At 45.3% G+C, this 20,617-nt stretch overlaps 1 protein-coding gene across 2 annotated transcripts; it reads right to left on the bottom strand.

The window, feature by feature from the left end:
* Positions 1 to 10,155: 10,155 nt before the first annotated feature.
* On the bottom strand, positions 10,156 to 15,665 carry LOC100838312 (polyamine oxidase). 2 transcript variants are annotated; one of them, XM_024460480.1, is made up of 7 exons: positions 15,410 to 15,665; positions 15,043 to 15,301; positions 14,756 to 14,902; positions 10,906 to 11,716; positions 10,758 to 10,839; positions 10,497 to 10,583; positions 10,156 to 10,401 (listed from the first exon to the last, which is right to left on the bottom strand). In XM_024460480.1, exons 1-6 carry the CDS (start codon positions 15,516 to 15,518, stop codon positions 10,504 to 10,506), a joined length of 1,488 nt encoding a protein of 495 aa, XP_024316248.1. In that variant the 5' UTR covers positions 15,519 to 15,665; the 3' UTR covers positions 10,156 to 10,401; positions 10,497 to 10,503. The 2 variants fall into 2 exon arrangements, with proteins under 2 accessions (XP_024316248.1, XP_003573891.1); XM_003573843.4 differs by having other exon boundaries at positions 10,156 to 10,407; positions 15,410 to 15,664.
* Positions 15,666 to 20,617: the final 4,952 nt, after the last annotated feature.

A 20,617-nucleotide genomic window follows, 5' to 3' on the forward strand; every position in this document is an offset into this window, starting at 1 on the left:
TAAACATGAATGCAAGAGTATTCACAAATATGCAAGTCTTCAAGAGATATTCCGGGAATCCAAGATGTTTAATTCACTCCTCAGCTCACAGAATCTGATTTTGTCAACAGGTTTGGTGAAGATATCTGCGAGTTGGTTGTCTGTCCTCACATGGTTTAGGCAAATTTCTCCTTTGGACACATGATCTCTGAGTAAATGGTGTCGAATATCAACGTGCTTCGTGCGAGAGTGTTGGACGGGATTATTAGCAATCTTTATGGCGCTCTCATTCTCACACAGGACAGGAACGGCATCTACTGAGACACCGAAGTCTTTGAGGGTTTGCCTCATCCAAAGAAGTTGGACGCAACAGCTGCCTGCTGAAACATATTCTGCTTCGGTCGTCGACAAAGCAACAGAGTTTTGCTTCTTTGAAAACCAACTCACTAAGGATCTTCTGAGGAATTGGCAAGTGCCAGAAGTGGATTTTCTATTAACCTTGCAACCAGCATAATCTGAGTCAGAATATCCAACAAGATCGAAAGAAGCACCTTTGGGATACCAGAGACCGAAGCATGGGGTGTGAACTAAATATCTGAGGATTCTTTTCACTGCCATGAGGTGACAGTCTCGGGGATCTCCTTGAAACTTTGCACACATGCAAACACTGTACATGATATCTGGCCTAGATGCACAAAGGTAAAGTAAAGAACCAATCATGGAACGAAAAACGTTTTGATCTACCGGTTTACCAGTAGTGTTGAGGTCAAGATGACCATTCGTCGGCATTGGAGTTTCAATTTCCTTGGCAGATTCCATCCCAAATTTCTTCAGCATATCCCTGATGTACTTTGTTTGAGAGATGAAGATTCCATTCTTCACTTGCTTGATTTGAAGACCGAGGAAAAACTTCAATTCTCCCGTCATGGACATCTCAAACTTCTCGGTCATCATCTTATCCAAATTATTCGCTAAAAATAGGGTTAGTGGAACCAAACACAATATCGTCCACATATATTTGACACACAAAGAGATCATCATTCATTTTCTTTGTAAAAAGTGTTGGATCAATTTTACCAATTTTGAAACCCTTCTGGACTAGAAACTTTCTGAGGCATTCATACCATGCTCGAGACGCTTGCTTCAAGGCATAGAGTGCCTTATCAAGTTTACAGACATGATTAGGATGTTCTGGATCTTCAAAACCAGGGGGTTGTTCAACATAAACAAGTTCTTCAATTGTTTCATTTAAAAATGCACTTTTCACGTCCATTTGATATAAAGTTATGTCATGATGATCAGCATATGCAAGAAGAATTCTAATAGCTTCAAGACGGGCAATAGGGGTATAGGTTTCACCCAAATCCAAATCTTCAACCTGAGTGAAGCCATGTGCAACAAGACATGCCTTGTTCCTCATGACGATTCCGTCTTCATCTTGCTTATTTCTTAAGACCCATTTACTACCGATGACATTTTGCTTTGGCCTTTCAACGAGTGTCCATACTTGATTTCTCTTGAAGTTATTCAGTTCTTCATGCATAGCCATCACCCAATTCGGATCCGATAATGCTTCATCCGTTGCCTTCGGCTCAACTGAAGACACAAAAGAGAAGTGCTCATAAAAATTTGAAACACGTGAGCAAGTTTGAGTACCTCTTCTGATATCTCCAAGGATGAGATCGACAGGATGACCTTTCTGGATTCTTTTGCATATCTTCGGATGATGTACTTCACCACCAGCAGTGCTAGGTTGTGCTTCATTTGAAGCAGCAGTTCGTTCTTCAGCTGGGGTTGATGTTCCGGTTTGGTTAGGTTCTTCAGCATGTGAAGCAACTTCTTCATTATTGATTCCGAATTCACTTTGCTTGACTTCTTCTGGACGAATATCACCAATGGCCATCTTTTGAATATTACCTGAAATTTTTTCAATATCTATAGACATTGGCAATTGCTCTTCATGGGAGCCGTTAGCTTCATCGAACTGCACATCCTTAGCAATTTCAGCAACTTTTGTGGTGTTGTTGAAGACTCGATAAGCATGTGCATTCGAGGAATAACCCAAGAAGAAACCTTCGTCACATTTAGAATCAAACTTAGCTCGTCTATTCTTCTTGTTATGGATGTAGTATTTGCTTCCGAAGACCCTGAAGTATGACACATCAGGTTTGCGGTTGGAGATGAGCTCGTATGGAGTTTTATTCAGGAGTCGATGAAGATACAGGCGGTTTGAAGCATGGCATGCGGTGTTGATGACTTCAGCCCGGAAACAGTCAGGAGTCTTGTGCTCATTTAGCATAGTCTGGGCCATTTCAATCAATTGTTCGGTTCTTCCTCTCCACCACCCATTTTGTTGAGGAACATGAGGTGCAGAGAACTCATGCTTCACGCCAAACTCATCGAGGAATTCTTCCATCATCAGGTTCTTGAATTCTCTTCCATTGTCACTTCACATGCCTTGATGGTCACTTCAAATTCTTGAAGATCTCAACTGCTGTGCTCTTATCATCCAAAAAGAACACCCAAGTGAAACGTGAATAATCATCAACAATCACAAATCCATATGAGTTACCTCCTATACTCATGTATGTAGTAGGACCAAACAGATCCATGTGAAGCAACTCGAGAGGTCTTGAAGTAGACATGACATTCTTCGCGGGATGAGACGCTCCGATTTGGTTCCTAGCTTGGCATGCACTGCATAAACGATTCTTCTCAAAGGAGATGTTCTTCAGACCTCGGATGTGGCCGTCTTTGACTAGTTTGTTTAGATTCTTCATGCCCACATGACCGAGTCTTCTATGCCAGAGCCACCCTAGTGCAGATTTTGCAACTAGACACGTAGGGGGTGAGTATGAGGAGTCTTCAAAATTTACAAGATAGAGATTACCCTTTCTTCGTCCTCTGAAGACAAAAGAGTTATCCTTTTCTGAAGTAACGTACACATATGGTCTTGTGAAGCAAACGATTAGTCCATAATCACATAGTTGAGCTATAGATAGAAGATTATATCCAAGTGATTCAACAAGAAGTACTTCATTGATAGACAAGTCATTTTGCTTAGAAATAGCAACTTTTTTCGAGACCAATTATTTTTCCCTTACCCTTTGCCACCAAAAGTGATGTTCTCGTGATGTTGAGGACAAAGTTCTAAAGAGCTAAACATTTTCTTCTCACCGGTCATGTGATTTGTACATCCGGAGTCCATGACCCATTCCTTTCCTCCGGATGCATATGCCTACGAAGAAAGTTAGGCTCGTTTAGGCACCCATGTCTTCATGGGTTACTGCACGTTAGCAGAACTTGAAAAACACACGGCATCACGGATAAATGCAATGACAGATTTTGACACCCAAATTTGAGGTTTTGCATGTTCTCCACGCATTATGATTCCAGTGAAATTAGCCCTCACTTTATTATCCTTACCCAGTCTCAGAATGTAAGATTCATTAACACGGAATATCGGATAAGCACGTGAAGTATTGGGACGCTTTGAAGCATCCTTGCGAGGATTCAAGTTTCCCACAAATTGAGGAACCTCAGCATACTTCCCTCTTCCCTGGACAAATGTTGTAGGGGGATATTGCTCGGGGAGCCAAGCATCACCGTTGACATTGTACTTCCTCTCAAAACCGATACCTTCTTTGCGGCGGCCAGGAATTTGAAGACCAAGAATCTGGTTCAAGGTTTCAGTCCCTTGGTGACACTTGAGGATACCAGCCTCAATCTGCTTCTTCAACTTAGCATTTTCTTCAACCAGTGAGAGATCACTAGATGAAAGATTAGCGACAGCAGTGCAAGATTCACCAATAGAAGTAGCAATGCTAGAAGTAACATCAGGTGAATCATTTGAAGCAGGGAACTCAGTTTGAGTCACAGCATTTGAAGTAGTGATTTGAGGAATGTTGTGTAATGAAGAATTGCATTTAGAACATACTTCAGAGGAATCATGGTTTTTAGGTAAGTTGATTAACTTAAGCATTGAGATCAAGATTCATAGATTTGAGATCCTCATAAGAATTCTTCAGATTATCATGCCCAAGTTTCATCGGAACATAGTTAAGACTAGTCTCAGCATGAACTTTCTTCAGATCCTTATGAGACTCTTCCATGGCCCGAAACTTATACTTGAGTCTTTTGAGTTCATTATCCATGTTAGTGTTCTTCTTAATCTCAGTGATAAGCAAATCTTCTTGCTTCTCAACAATGAACTGAAGTCTTTCATATGTCATGGGTTCAGATTCTTCATTATCAGTTTCATCATTATCACTAGAATTTATTTCAACTTCACTATGAGATGATACCTTAGAGGATTTTGCCATGAAGCATGATGTGAGTTGCGATCGTCTCCGGAGGCATCTTCAGATGATGAGTCTGCAGAGTCGAACAGTGAAGTCTTCTCTTTGGCAGATGAAATAGCTATGGCCAATCCAGCAACACCGTCTTCAGACTCAGAATCAGATGATTCTTTAGATGACGAAGAGTCTGAGTTCCATTCACCAACATGTGCTCTAGTGTAATACTTCCCCTTCTTGTGAGAAGAGTCCTTATTCCAATCCTTCTTCTTGTGGCAATCATGGCTCTTCTTGTGAGGATGTTTCTTGAATCCCTTCTTCTCCTTGTCTTCATTAGCTTTCTCGGGACATTCAGCGATGAAGTGCCATTTCTTGCCACAGTTGAAGCAAGCTCTTTTGGCCATATCAGATTTCTTCCGATGAGCAGATTTCTGATACTTGGAGGAGCTGGATTCACCTTGATGCTTCAGTTGTTTCCAAACTTTCTTCCAAACTTCTTATTGAACCTCTTCACAAACAGAGCAAGCTCATCACTGGAGTTGGATTCTTCATCAGATGAAGATGAGTCTTCAGATTTTTCACTGGAGCTGACAATCTTCTTGGATGATTTCTTGGCCTTGAGTGCAATGTTCTTCTTCAAACTGGATCCAGGATCATGGATCATCTTCTTTTCTTCCTGATCAAGCTCATAGGACACAATTCTTCCAAGCATCTAGGTAGGTGAAAGATCGAGTACGTCACCCGGGGGGGTGAATGTGACCAGTTTTAATTCTTTCTTCAAAAATGAAGACTGAAGACAGTCACAGTACTTCAACAACAGAAATTACACTTAGCAATTTTAGAGTAGCAGCGGAAAGAAGAAAGATGAACAAGTTTATAGTAGCAGCGATGAAGATAGAACACAATGAATCAGTTATACTTCAACAGAGAGTAAAAGTTGAGGAATGAAATCACCAGGACTGAAGACACAGTGATTTGTTTTCTGAAGTTCAAATTGTTGGCATAATCCCACGTCTCCGTTGAGGGGGCTGAGTCACACAAGACTCGCGGACACACAAGTCCACCCAATCCTCCTGAGCTAAGACCTAAGTCTCGCCCAGTTACTCATGGTATATCTTGAGGTGATCTCCGGACCTTCACAGACTGGTTGATGGCAAATCACAATCTTCGATTGCTCTTCAACACTGACTTCTAGCCGTCTAGGTGATGCCAATCACCAAAAGTAACAAACTTCAAGTGCTCGGCTAGAGAGGGGATCCCATTCTTCATGCTCATTTCAGCTCTAAGGGTTTTATCAGGTGTCCTTCGGGGTGGGTTGTCTTATATAGCCTTGGCCACGACTGATCTAGCCGTTGTGACTCGTTGGATAAAGTGATCCCTGAGACTCTAACTCACACCTATCACTTTGTCTCACAACGGTTAGATTAGGTGGTCAAGCACGAAAGCGATAGATTTTCAAACACATTTGAAATCAGAGTGAAGACTTCACGCGGAAGTTTCTGTGAAGCCTGAAATGTTTCATTCTTCACTCCGACGAAAAACACTCACACAGAAAATGGTTTTCACCTAAGCTGAACATGAAGAATAGTTTTCACCTGAACCAGCTCCACACTTCAAACCCCCCTTAATAGTATGGCGTTCCTATACTCAAGTGAAGGAAAAAACTACGGAAAGACCTATGAAGAATGCTACGCTTCATGTTCTTCACCGTTCTTCACTGAGTTCTTCATACTTCAACTCAGTACCTGTACTTCAATTTTTAGGGGTCATCGATGCTGGTTAAACCAACTCTTCTAAGAAACTAAAACCTGAAACACTCAGTGTAACTCATTAGTTCCTCAACCATGTTGTCATCATTCATCAAAACCCATACAGGGGCAAGGTTTCCTTTTCAATCTCCCCCTTTTTGGTGTTTGATGACAACATTGGTTAAAGCTTCAATGATGGGAAAAATAAGTGTGAAGGTTTTAGCTTCTGAGTTATCTGAAGACTCCCCCTGAAGATATGCACTATATCCAGAGATAGGACCCTAAGGAACAACAAAACCATTTGTGACTGCTTCCCAAGCACGAGGGTTAGTAGATATAATGTGAGTCTTAATTTGATTTTTCCAAAAAGCATAATTGGTACTGCTAAGAACAGGTAACTTCCCTTCCTTAGACATACTTCTTCCTCTGGTGGTTAAACCAAAACAAGAAAACCTTGCTCTGATACCAAGTGAAAGATCGAGTACGTCATAGAGGGGGGGGGGTAAATGTGACCAATTTTAAGTTTTCTTCAAAAATGAAGACTGAAGACTGAAGACAGTCACAGTACTTCAACAACAGAGATTACACTTAGAAAGTTTTAGTGTAGCAAGGGAATGAAGAAAGATGAACAAATTTAGCAGTAGCAGTGAAGTCAAGAACAGTAAGAACAGTTTTACTTCAACAGAAAATACAAGAGTGAGGAACGATATCACCAGAACACGAAGACACAGGGATTTGTTTTCCGAAGTTCAGATTGTTGCCACAATCCTATGTCTCCGTTGAGGGGGCTGAATCAAACAAGACTCACGGACACACAAGTCCACCCAATCCACCTGAGCTAAGACCAAAGTCTCGCCCAGTTACTCGTGGTTAATCTTGAGGTGATCTCCGGACCTTACAGACTGGTTGATGGCGAATCACAAGCTTCCATTGCTCTTCAACACTGACTCCTAGCCGTCTAGGTGATGCCATCACCAAGAGTAACGAGCTTCAAGTGTTCGGCTAGAGAGGGGATCACATTCTTCACGCTCAGTTCAGCTCTAAGGGTTTTCTCAGGTGTACTTCAAAACATCTCCTTCAGGATCGCCACCGAAACCGATCGGGGTGGGTCGGCTTATATAGTCTTAGCCTTCGTCGATCTAGCCGTTGTGATCTGTTGGATAAAGTGATCCCTTAGACTCCAGCTCACACTTTATCACTTTGTCTCACAACTGCTAGATTACGTGGTCCAAACATAAAGCGACAAAGATTTTCAAACACATTTGAAATCAGAGTCAAGACTTCACGTGGAAGTTTCTATGAAGCCTAAAATGCTTCATTCTTCACTCCGACGAAAAACACTCACACAAAAAATGGTTTTCGCCTAAGCTTAACATGAAGAATAGGTTTCACCTAAACAAGCTTCACACTTCAAACCCCCCTTAATAGTACAGCGTTCCTATACTCAAGTGAAGAAAAAAGCTACAAAAACGCCAATGAAGAAAGCTACGCTTCACATTCTTTTCCGTTCTTCACTAAGTTCTTCATACTTCAAGCCAGTACCTGTACTTCAATTTTTAGGAGTCATCGATGCTGGCAAAGTCAATTCTTCTGAGGAACTAAAACCTAAAACACTCCGTGTAACTCATTAGTTCCTCAAACATGTTGTCATCATTCATCAAAACCCATACAGGGGCAAGGTTTCCCTTTCACATGCGCAGCGATGATAGCCTCTGACGGGGTCTGGGCGGGAGGCTGCCAGTTCTCCGACCAGCTGCCATCCCCCCATTCACCCGGAGCCCTCGTTTGAGAGAGCCGAGAATCCACTGGCGTCGTACGTGACGCGCTCTGGTCATGACGTGGTTGTTGTTGCCCGTCTTCAGCCCGCAAGCGACCTTGCTGGTTAGCACGTGCGGCATTGCCGTCACCCGTGCGGCTAGCTCCGGTGATAGGCGCCGCAGGCCCCCTCGGAAGGTTGTCCGTCAACGCCCGAGGGGCTGGCGGTGGCAGCAGCTGTTGCTGCTGGGGTTGTTGCCGCTGGGGGGACCCCTGGTCCCCGTGACCTTGAGACGCCTTGGCGGCGTCGTGGAACCGAGTGCGCATGGCAAGTGTGTCGCGCAAGCCGACTCAAGGCTCGTCTGCCTTCTTGGGCGGCATGGCGAGCTGATGAAGACAATGCTGACGAGGACGACGTTGACGATGACGAAGACGATGACGCCGGCGATCACACGAAGCTCTGTGCACGCCCCGCTACTTGGCGCGCCAGATGTCAGAGCACCGAACTCGGGCACAGGGGATGTTGGACACCCCCTTTTTTGGTTCGGTGGAGGGCGAGGGGATCGCTCCGGCGATCGCCGGCGTGATGGGAGACACGAAGTGTCGACACGTGAGATTTACCCAAGTTCGGGCCACCCGAAGGTGTAACACCCTACGTCATGCTATTAATTGTATTCACAAGTTTGAGTGTGTACAGGTTGCCGGGGAGTACCCGGGCTTGCTACTTGTCCCTCTAAGGAACTTTGCTACTTGGATGAATCCTAAGCTATGTTCTATTTCTCACTGGGACCGGAACCCTTTGACCGGTGGCATTGGTCGTCCTTTTATTGCCAAGGGGATACCACAGGTGCCTATGCATGCAGCGTGACACGTTAGCCACCCGTGTGTCCTCGCCACAAAGCTTACACTACTGTTGATCCACGTTGGGCTTCATGCAGTGCCCATGCCACTGTACACGGTAAAGAAAATTAACCGTAGGGTAGCCGCTCTAGCCTTGCTGAGCAAGACTAGCCCTGCCGATGTGACTCCTCTCGGTGCATTAAATGCACTGCCTCTGCTGTCTCCACTGTCTTCACTGTTCTGCTGTCCTGCTGTCCCCACTTGTAGGCCCGAGCGCGAGTTGCCGGGAGCACCCTAGTACAGGCGCCCAGTCCGTTGCAGGGGCAGCGAGCTATTATCTTGCCGGGACCAAGGTTCCCGGGTAGCCGCTGAGGCAGGTATCTCTTCTGTTCTGGATCTTGGCCTTGACTTTGTCAATGATGTTAGAGCGTTTAACCTCCCGTGTGATGGTCTTGCCAGTGAGTGTCTTTCCACAACCTCTCTTAGCTACTTCCTCGGGGGTGAGCTTCCCGGGTTTGCCCTCCCCAGGGAGCCAGCCTAGCGGGATCTCGTTAGTTGCGACCCACGCGTCCCGTATCAGTGGGACTCCGTGGGCCACTGGTACCGCACTAAGAAATGTCTTTCTTAATTTGCATCCACTAAGCAAGAGATTTTTCTATGAATGGTGTGCTAATTAAGCGACAGTGGAGCTACATCTCGACAACAAAAGGAATATATGTGATCAAATCCCTAGAGGATGAGTAACAGGAGAGACCACAAAAAATCGATAAACAAGTGGGAGCATCAATCATTTTTTTGTCCTCTTTGCATGACACAAATTAACAGGTTTATTGATTAATATTGAACTTGAATTTTGATCATTTTATAGATGACAAAGTGTACGAGGCCGCAGTTGTTTTAAAGTTAACAAAGAAATAATGGGCACTCAAGTTACAATCAGGGTAACATAGGTTTCTGGTCAAGATATTTGTGTGGATCTCATCGGGCATTGGTGATTCATTAAATTTTGCCTTGCATCTTCGAAGAAGGATATATTAGCTATCAAATCAATATTTGTTTTGACACAAAAACTCTAGGTACCTCATTTTATATTATCTAGCTTATCAGTATTGTTCATGGGATCTATAAGTCTTCTGAAACATTTCTTATGTTGGATAATGGTAGACAGTTCACCAAACATCTGGCGTATCATTATTAACTAATTTCACAAAAATATTCAGAATTTTGTAAAGAACGCATAGAATCCCTTGTGATAAATTTTACTTTCACGTCTTCACTAATTACATATCGTATGTAATAGCAAACATTTCAACTCAAGGGAGCATTCTTTTTTTTATGTAAAAACATATCATGAACTACAATTTTTGCATCCAATTAATGGTTTGCCAAACACTATTTTTCTTTTCAAGATCATAAAAATCACAATTCTTACTGGTTAGTTCGTATTGGATGTTTTCCATCTTAAATTGGTCAATATAAACACTGACAAGTATACGTCTGTTTTAATTGCTACTACGAATTGAAACCTTCACGATGTGTTACAAATAGAAGGTAGGAAAATATATTGCTCAAGCAAGCAAAATGCTAAAACATGTGCAAATAATTTCAGCAAATCAAGTGTCAAATACAGATATTTATTATGGAATTCACTAAGATGTTGCCCGCACATGTGTGCGGGCCATTGTGCTAGTTATTTGAACAATAAACATTTCTGATGAACATATCGAATCCTCAGTGACTCACTAGCTGAACTTCTGCTTTCTTTCATTCAGTGCTTAAGTAACCTGCAACTGGCCAGAAATGTGATACCATTATTAGTCATTGAGGGGAAAAAAATAATACAAACAGTCTGGCACATGTTTGATGGGTTAAAGGTTACATTTTGATTATTCATGCTTTCCGCGCACATGGTACTTGCACAACTTTTTCTTGGCGCAGTTGATCAAGACATCAGCAGAGTCGATACCTACAAATTACACCATGACATAATACATGTTGATCGATCTGGAGTTATGATACATAAAGGAAAATAAAACGAAAACGAGAAATAATTAATAAGGAGTACTAGCTAGCTAGTGCGTTAACAATGTACGGTAGAGGTGCATGATATAGAAAAAAAAGTTGTTTACTAATGAATTACCAGCAAGATACGCTCCATGGACATAGCCGTTGTAGTTTTCGCTGGTGTGCTCACCGGTGAAGTAAACCCTCCCAACCGGAGCCTGAATTAACGTACGGGAGATAAGATTAATCCATTGCGCGCGATGAGAGGAGTAATAAATTCATACCCGAATGAGGTCGTATTCATAGCGGTTGACGCCGATGGGCCAGTTGGAGAAGGATCCCTTGTAGAATTTGTTGGACCACCACCTGGGCACGAGGATCTTCGTGGCGTCTGGCACGTCCGCCCCGGGGAACATCTTCCTGAGCACGGCCACCGCCTCTGCCATGGTCTGGTTGTCGGGCTGCTGCTCGATCCTCCTCGACTCATCGTCTGTGACCGTGACCAGCAGCACGTTGGAGCCCGGGTACTGCTTCTCGAACTGCTGCCACACCGGGTAGTACCCCCTCCTCCCGCTGGCGTATAGGAAGAACTCCCTGCCGGGCCCTACCGGCCAGAAGCTCCGGGGAAACTTGAGGAAGATCTTGGTGTATACCGCCATGTCGAACTGGTAGATGGACAAGATCTTCCACGAGGGCAGCTGCGGCCTGAACCGGATGAGCTCGCTCTGCAGCACGCCCAGGCTGGCGGAGACCATGACGTAGTCGGCTTTGTACACATTATTGTCCTCCGTCTTCACCGTGACGCCGCTGGGAAAGTGTGTGATCTCCCGCACCACCGTGTTGAGCTTCAGCCTCGGGTCAACGATGGCGCCCGTGGCTTTGTCGGTCTTGAGGTACTGGCCGGCGACATGGTACACCACGGACTCGAAGCCCCGCTGGTCGGCAACGAAGTAGACGTCGTCTCCGAAGTTGTCGAACGTGGGAAGCGGCACCGTGTTCTGCAGGCTCGTCACGCGCGGCGGCTCCGCAAACTCGAAGTCGTGCTGGTAATAGTCGATCACCATGTCCACCGGCCGAGCGGGGCCCGTCGGCATGCTGCACGCGCGCGGTATGGGCCGTATTTTAGGAAAAATTAACAGACATTAAGGATGGAAAGACGATTTTGTGAAACGAAATCTTGTAAAGAGTAACCACACCGTATCGCGAAAAGATCTACTGTCTGAATATACTAGCACTCCATAATCTTGCATCGATTCAAACAGGACTACAGGAGTACTGTATTGTTTTTTTACCAAGAGAGCTCTGCTGTTCGAAATTATGGCAAGAGTCACTTTCGGAAAGCATGCATTGCTTTATGCAGATTTAAATATTATGACGTCAGGAATAGCTTACTTCGTCCAAGGCACTTCCTTTACAGCTAGCTGAGACCACACTTTAGATAAAAGAACAAGTTTATCACGTTGCACTTGAATTAATAACTTCTTTGAAAGAAGAAGAAAAAAATAACGGTCACTTGCCGAGAATCGCTGGAAAAGAAATTGGAGTAGCATTCCGGCGATAGATGCGATGCTTAAACAGAAGGGATCGATGCCGAACTGAGATCCACTAACATATGTTACATGCCGTGAGAGCGAATTTTTTGCACCATTGGCCCCCCGCCAACGGAAATGCTAGAAATGACCTCCTCCCAAACGAAATGCCAAAAATGACCTGGCAAAAAGCCCAATAGGCGCCACGTCACACATTGTGTCAATGGCATTCGAAAAAAGTACTTAAATTCAATTGCATGGGCGGAAGGACACTTTAGGGCAAACGGTTCCGCACGATAGTTTTACTTTTCGTTTTCTTCTAATACTTATTTGTTTTAATATTTGTAAATTTATTTGAATATCCAAATGAACTCCGATCTTTATGAAATTTTGAAGGTAAGTTTAGAATGGTGTTACCCACCTGCAGTAAATTTTTTGATTATTTTGGAGCAACTTTGAATTAAACAAGATTTGAATTCAAATAAATCCCAGAATTTCGAAATTGCTCCAAAATAATTTAAACTTTTACCGTAGGTGGATAACAACATTTTAAACTTATCCTCAAAATTATATAAATATCGGAGTTTGTTTGGATTTTCAAATAAATTTTAAAAATACCAGAACGAGTAACTATAAGAAGAAAACGAAAAGGAAAATCAATTGGGTGGGCCTGGCTACCCTCAAGTGTCCATGCATAGGCCTTCCGCCAATCCAATTAGACCTAAGCCCCTTCCTCGAACGCAATTGGAGTTAAGCACTTTCCTCCAATGCCATTGGCACGAACTACTACGTGACATCTTCCAATGCCATTGGCACGAACTGCTACGTGACATCTTCTGGACCTTTCGCCAGGCCATTTTTGCCATTTCATTTTGGAGGGGGTCTCCGACAATTCCATTGGCCAGGGGGCCAATTGAGCTTTTTGCTTCCGTGAGAGCCGATGACACGTGGGTCCCGGACCCAACTCCAGTGAGCTTCACGAGGTAATTTTACAGCGCTCACAGACAAGAAACTAATTTAGCACTTCGACCCAGGCTGGTTGTCATTTGCAAAACTAAACTTAACTATTGGGCATCGCATAGTTGTGTGCAGTGGTCATTTTCAGTGGAATATGCAACTCCTGAAAATGTAAGCGCATGCACGAGTCTTATTTGGGCTTTTCTGGGGAGGTTAGGAGTAAGAGAAGGGAACTTTCAACTTTGCTGGAATATGCTACTTACCGTCGGTTGACTTTCAAGCGTACGCGCGCGTAAGACTTCCAATACTCAATCCCTCGGTTCCATAATAATAAGGACTTTACCCCGTGGGGCTAATTATTTAAGCTCTCTCTCATCTAGTAGTTGGTCCATTATATTCCAACAAATCAGAACAAGATTTCAAATGGAAAAAGAGAATCATCTTTTAGCGCTCCATAAGCGATTCCGAATTGTGTTACAAAATGTTAACCATACAACTTTGTTTTCTGGAGTAGAAGTCAATGTTGGAGTGCGTTGGACTATTGTAGACGAAAGGCACTTCATAATTATGGCCGGCTTATCTTAGCTAAAAAAACACATATGATTCAGAGCGTTGGATGGGAAACATGGATAGATCTGCGGGTGTGGCATATATTAGGGAAGTAATATAAGGCAAGATAAGGTTAAGAGTGAATTTCATTTTTGACCTCTAAGTTTCAGTTTTTTGACACCTTTGACCCCAATTTTTATTTTTTTACCTCATTTAGCAAAAGTTTTGCTACTAATGACCTCATTTAACATTTTACCTAATCCCTTCTGTTCTGACAAGTGGATCGTGCCATCTAGGTCCATCCCATCGCCGACAATGATACATAATCTGAGACGGCTGCTGATCGTCCTGGTACGTCTCATGGCCCCGCAAAAGTAATCGATCACAAACCGTGGTCAAAATTTCTCGCATCTTTTTCGAACTCATTCCTATTAATTATTCTAAATATGAGTGTGATTGAAGGCTAAAATCCAACTAACAAGCGCATCAAAATCTATGATTTTGTCGCCGGTGAGCCGCGTGGTGGGGATCTACCTCTAGTTGTTGCTGCTCGGCCGCAAGCTGTAGTCAGTGGTGGGCATTGCGGCTGTTGTTCCGTGTGTAGGCTGTTGCAGATTCGCGTGGTGCCTATTATTTATTGTTGTTTTAGGTGTGAACAGAAGTTGACTGTCCGCTGCGGTGGTACCTGATGGCTAATCAAAATATATGAAGGAACTTCTTTTTACGTAAAGAACAAACAGAACACATGGTTAAAAAAAAATGGGGTCATTTATGGCAATACTTTTGCTAAATGGGGTCAAAAAACAAAAATCTCACTAAATGAAGTCAAAGCTGTCAAAAAAGTAGAACTTGGGGTCAAAAATGGAATTCACTCTCCAAGGTTAATTATCTTTCCTATGTATAAAAGTTAGAGCTGGTTTTTCCTCCTACTCATACAAAACACAAAAATCAAAAGCATTATGTTGAAGATCTATAATTAACCATGGTCAAATTTATAAACGACAAACCAAGAACATCTTAAGATTCGAAACGGAGAGTGTAGAACATTGCCCAAGATGGATACTGCAAAAGTTGTGGTGCATGTGTATGTTGTACTTACTGGTCGTTGAGGCGTTGCATGGCCATGACGGACATATCCTCCTGGCCGCTGAGGTGCAAGGTGCCGGCGAGCTTAGTCCCGCTCTCCTCCACCTCATCCATCCTCTCGATTATCTTCTCAACAAATTTATCATCGTAAAGACCGCCGCTGCAACCACATAAAATTATATGTATATGCATACGGGTCATGCATGATCCCCGAACTTTTTGGATCTCTACTTGTAGTCAATACTGAAATGAGTTGTTGTAAGACAAGTAATATATGTACATCGCTGAAATAATACGCACTCTTGCTTGTAGGTGTTGCTGGCGAGGTGGTCGAAGTCGGAGCGGAAAGTCCTAAGGTTGAGTCCGCCAGTGCTGTTGGCCATGGTCCAGATGGGGTTCTTCTCCTTGCCGTTCACTCCCTCTACCCAGTTCGCCCCCATCTCCACGTTCACTCCGGCAAACTTGGTCTTGTGGATGCGCCCACCGATGCGGTCCGTGGCCTCCAGGATCATGAAGTCGCTGATCCTGGCATCCGACAGCCTCTTACCAGCCGAGATCCCTACAAATTAACCGATATTTACATATATTCAGTACGCACGAACTTGTGTTCTTTCAAACTTGCATGCATCCAAACCGTGCATTTGTGTTTTCTAGGGGATCGACTTACCAGACATGCCGGCACCGACTATGATGACCTTAGGACCGGCCGCTGTAGCCAGGGAAGCATACTCTGCAACGACGAGCAGGAGAACTATGGCTACGGAGGGCTTCATCATTCTCTTCTCTCTCGCAGCGTGGAGCTAGCAAAGGCTTGACCACTTCCTCGCTAGTTAACTAGTTTATGTTCAAAGAAAGTGGTTCATCGGGGTTCATGATGAAGTGTATATAAGGACGCAGCATAAGACGACGGCCTGTTCTATTAGTTTTTGTTGTCAGTATTTTATGGTGTTGCGTTGGTTGTGCTGTGCATGGTTGTTGCACTTTGGATTGTTGGCTGTCCTTTCCCTCTTTTTTTTCGCCAAGTTTAGTCTTTGCCCTTTACAACTTTATTAGACGGACTTAATTTTTTTGCTTTCACATGTAAACATACTGCACGCCAAAATTCATGTTTATAGACAATGAAGATTTTTTGAGGCAGACACAACTACAAGACGGTCTATATCTCACGGCTTATCAGTAACGGGTCCGGCATGACCGTTAGTGATGAACACCATCACTGTCAGTCACGGTGCAAACATCAGTGACGGTCGCGCGCAGTGACTGCCACTGATGTCCCATCATTCCCCGCGAGTCATCAGTGACGGTCGTTGTCTGGGCGACCGTTAGTGATGTACTAACGGTCGCCTGAACGCGCCCGCCATTGATACGCGCGGACACATCACTAACGGTCGTCCGGAACGCGCGGACACATCACTAACGGTCGTCCGGAACACGCCCGCCCGTGATGTTTCGCGCATCACCCTCGGTCGCCCGCGAGCGCCCGTTAGAAAAGTTGATGCGGTTAACACTAACGGTCGCTTCTGTGCGGACCGACAGTGATGTTGGGCACATATAAAACGACGAACAGAACGCGCAGCTGGTCGCGCTGAGCGTCTGCCCACAGACCAGCTGCGGCCGCCTTCTCCTCCAGCGACGGCGGAGCGCTGCCAAAAATTCAACATGGCGTCGGCCAGCACGAGCAGGTACCTCTCTTCTCCCCCGGCCGGCGCCTCTAGCTCGATCCCGATCCGCACGCTTTTACACCTAGATCCGGCCGGCTGGCCAGTCGGCCGATGCGGCTGCTCCGGCTGCAGCCACTACGAGCTCTCCCTCTCCCCCTGCGAGCTCTCTCTCTCTCTCTCTCTCTCTCTCTCTTTCCTCCGCTTCCCCGTCGCCCATGAAGCTCCACTTTTGCGCTCCCGCCGCTGATGAAGCTCCATTTTTTGAGCTCCGGCCGCCGGCCAAATTGCGCCCTCCTCTCGTCGCGCCGAGCTTCCCTCTCCCTTGCGAGCTCTCTCTCCCTCCTGACCTTTCTCTCCGGCCTCCAATTTCTCTCCAAATGTCCCCAATTTCAAACTCCCTAGCTAGATTCAAATTTCAATTCTTTAGTTAATTAACCCCTTAATCCCCTTGTTAATTATTAGGCTAACTATTTTGCTTTGTGTTTTTCTTGTGTATTGTGTTGTAGATCGAAGGACCGTTCTTGGATTTACGCCACGGAAAGAATCAATGCTCGTTGGATAACCGAATGGACGGTCTTTTTTGAAGTCGCCAAAGGTGATATGGAAAGAAAAAGTCTTGTGATGATGTGTTGTTCATGTCGCAAATGTGGAAACACATCCATGATGAAGCCTGAAGATGTTCAGATGCACGTGCTGGCATCGGGTTTTGTGGAATGTTATTCACGTTGGACTTGTCACGGGGAGGATGCGGTTTATGTCGGTAGCGGCAGCGAAGATGATCATGGCTGCAGTATGATCTGGTGAATGATTCCGAGGAAGAAATAATAGTCGATGAGGAGGATAATGTGAAAGGTGAAGGAACTCCACGTGGCAGGATTGCCGAAATGCTAGATGACCCGTACCTACGGGACCAGCTGGAGGACCCCGCCGATGAGGCAGAGTGTGCGAAGTTCAAAAAATTGTTGGAGGACGCAAAAAACCCTTGTATGATCGAGCTGGCGAAGAAAAAACGTGCTCAAAGTAACGCTCAAACTTCTGAGGCTGAAGGCAGTGGGCACTAACCCTAGCACGGGCGAAGCGCTGCCGGATTTTCGCGCCGCCGCCGCCGCCGTCGACCCGCACCCTCCTCTTCCGCCAGCCGCCCGCGCCCTCGTTCTCCACGCCGCCCTCGCCTTCCTCTACCCCGAGCCTGTCGCCACTCGCCGCCCTCGAGTCTCGACGCCCCCCGTCGAGCCCACCGCCTCTGGCCCCGAGCACGACACACGTTCCCCGAGCCGCCGCAACCCTCGCCCCGACGACCGCCCCCGAGCCCGGTGCCCTCCAGCCGCCGCCGCCATCTTCCTCCTCCCCGCCGTCGACCCCGCGCCACCGAGTTCGACGCCCTAGAGCCCCCCGCCCCCAAGCCGTCTTCCTCCTCCGCCTCCGGCCATCCTCAACCCCAGTTGCGCGCGATTTCAAGGGTTTCTAGTAAGCTCTCGTCCGAGATCTCACCTGCTGATCCGTTATCAAAACCTTCAAGCTGTCCTGTATAGATTTTTGTTTCAATGTTGTCCTTGGTAACACAAGTACATGAATATCAAATTATTCTAGCATTACATGTAACATGTAGCGGTGCTTGAGTTTTATAAATCACTATACATTTACCTGATGAGACCATGGGTTTGTCCGTACTCTTTATCGTGCGATACATCTAGAAAGAGATATGATACGCGACTATTACAATACTATGTGGTAAAACTCTATTACGGTACTCTTTATCGGGAGCGCAAATTGCCGGCTCTGGCGATCATAGCTTTGGTTCAGAAGAGCAAGACAACGAGCGACGGTTGGAAGAGAGTAATCCGCAGCCAACTGCTTCTACCGCTAAGAAGCCAAGGAAGAAGACGCCGAGGGGGAGTCACAACTTGAGGGAGTTTTGCTACGTGGTCACCCGGCATTCTGATAGAGGCCGCCCACTGTCGCCGGAGAAGGCACAAAAGACCTTCTCAAACACCTGTGGAGCCATTGCACGTAAACATTGCAAAATCACTAACGAGTGGAATGACATCATTTATGTTGTTAGAAACACCTGCATGGCGGACGTTGAAAGGAGGTTCCAAGTCAGTGACGAGTGGCGCGAGCGATTCTGAGCGTCGGCCAACATATCATTGCGGAATGGTCTTGCTACTTGGAAAACCACCGCTAAAAAGTGGATGGACAAACCCTATGCCTTGGTTAAGAAGAAATGGCCGTCGATGACTGATGAGGCCAAATGGGAAAAATTCAAGAAGGAATCGTCTGATCCTGCCTTCATTACGAAGAGTGAACGTTTGAGGGCGTTGCGCGCGAAGAAGCCGTTGAACCACATGCTAGGGAGTGCAGGGAAAGAGGGGAAGAGGAAGGTCTGGCGCAAGCAGGACCGAATGCTCGAGGCGTCAGGCAGGGTGCCTCCAGTGCATAACATGCTGGAGGATCCACGTGCTAGAGAATATGCACATCAGCACATGACACCAGAGGAGTGGGCGGGCATTGAGCCGATGCAGCCGCCTGTTAAAAAATTTGCGGTAAGGGTTCACGTGCATTTGTTTTCGGCATTAATTATGACACTCATCCATATATAGTCACGTTGGTCTTGTCTTATGATAACAGGAAAATGCCCACAAATTAGAGGAGAGCAAGTGTTCAGAACACTCCGCCGACTCCTTGCAGAGCAAGAGGTGGGAGTCGGCTGTGACCGCCGGCTTGCAAAAGGCTGAGCACACGGCCCGTGTACTCGGGGAAGGCGAAGGGACGTGCTGGGATGATTATTTCCCGTCTGCTCCGAAGCGAAGCAGGGTCTAGAAAAAGATCACCACTAGTGATGAAATAATAGAACAAGCTAAGGCGGAGGTACGAGAGCAGGCATCTATGGTGTGTCAAGAGGTGTCAAGAGAATATGCAGTGCAAGCCGTCAATCATTTGGTGTCGGCATTGGCCAAAGAGCACCCCGCCCTTGACGCCATATGTAATACCCCGAATTTTATAAAGGTTAATTTCAGCTTGAAGCGACATAGTTGACCATGGTTTGACTTTTTGAATCGCACGACGTACGGAAAATCGGAGACCACGGTTAGATTCGTCTCGTTGAGTTGATCGAAATTGACTATAGGTTTGTCAATTTGGGAGCCCGGATCAATTTGTCCGAGCAACCTTTATTTTCAGCCTTTAAGTGAATTTTGGAATTAAAGGAAAAAAAAAACCAACGTGAGGTGTGGAACCTGAGTCGGAGAAGGATCAGGAACCCTTGGTTTAATTCCCTGTTTTACTGCCCAAGGCCGAGCCCTTCTTTTCCCCAACCCAGCCGCAAGCGCAGAGTAGGCAAAAGAGCTATGCAGATCTTAAGAGGCAGCAGGTTGAATTTCAAGTAGGTGACGAGATGCTTCTCAGAGTATCACCAACCAAGGGTGTTGTGAGGTTTAATATCAAAGGAAAACTTAATCCAAGGTACATTGGACCCTTCAAGATAGTGGGACGAGTGGGGAAGTTAGCCTATCATCTCGAGCTGCCCGAGTCAATGAATGGAGTGCATAATGTGTTTTATATCAGCATGTTGAGGAAGTATTTTCGGGATCCAGAGCGTCAGATTACTTTGGAGCCCATTACCATTGAGCAAGATTTGACTTTTGAGGCTCGACCGATTAGGATTTTGGAGGAAACTAATAGAGTAATGAGGCATCCGACGCTCAAGTTCGTCAAGGTGCTTTGGATGAACCAAACGGAAAGGGAGGCAACGTGGGAGCTTGAAACAAAGATGCGGAAAAAATATCCAGGGCTCTTCACACACGGTTAGTAATTAAGCTTTACTTATTTTTGCTGGGATATTCTTTCTCCCCTCAATGAAGCCAGAAATTCAAGGGCGAATTCAGTTAAAAGTGGGGGAGAATGTAATACTCCGAATTTTATAAAGGTTAATTCCAGCTTGAAGCGACATAGTTGACCATGGTTTGACTTTTTGAATCGCACGGCGTACGGAAAATCGGAGACCACTTTAAGATTCATCTCGTCGAGTTGATCGAAATTGACTATAGGTTCGTCAATTTCGGAGCCCGAATCAATTTGCTGACTATAGGTTCGTCAATTTCGGAGCCCGAATCAATTTGCCAGAGCAACCTTTATTTTCAGTCTTTAAGTGAATTTTGGAATTAAAAGGAAAAAAAGGAAACCAACGTGAGGTGTGGAACCTGAGTCGGAGAAGG

Source organism: Brachypodium distachyon, chromosome 3, assembly GCF_000005505.3.
Source record: "Brachypodium distachyon strain Bd21 chromosome 3, Brachypodium_distachyon_v3.0, whole genome shotgun sequence".
Lineage (NCBI taxonomy): Eukaryota > Viridiplantae > Streptophyta > Magnoliopsida > Poales > Poaceae > Brachypodium > Brachypodium distachyon.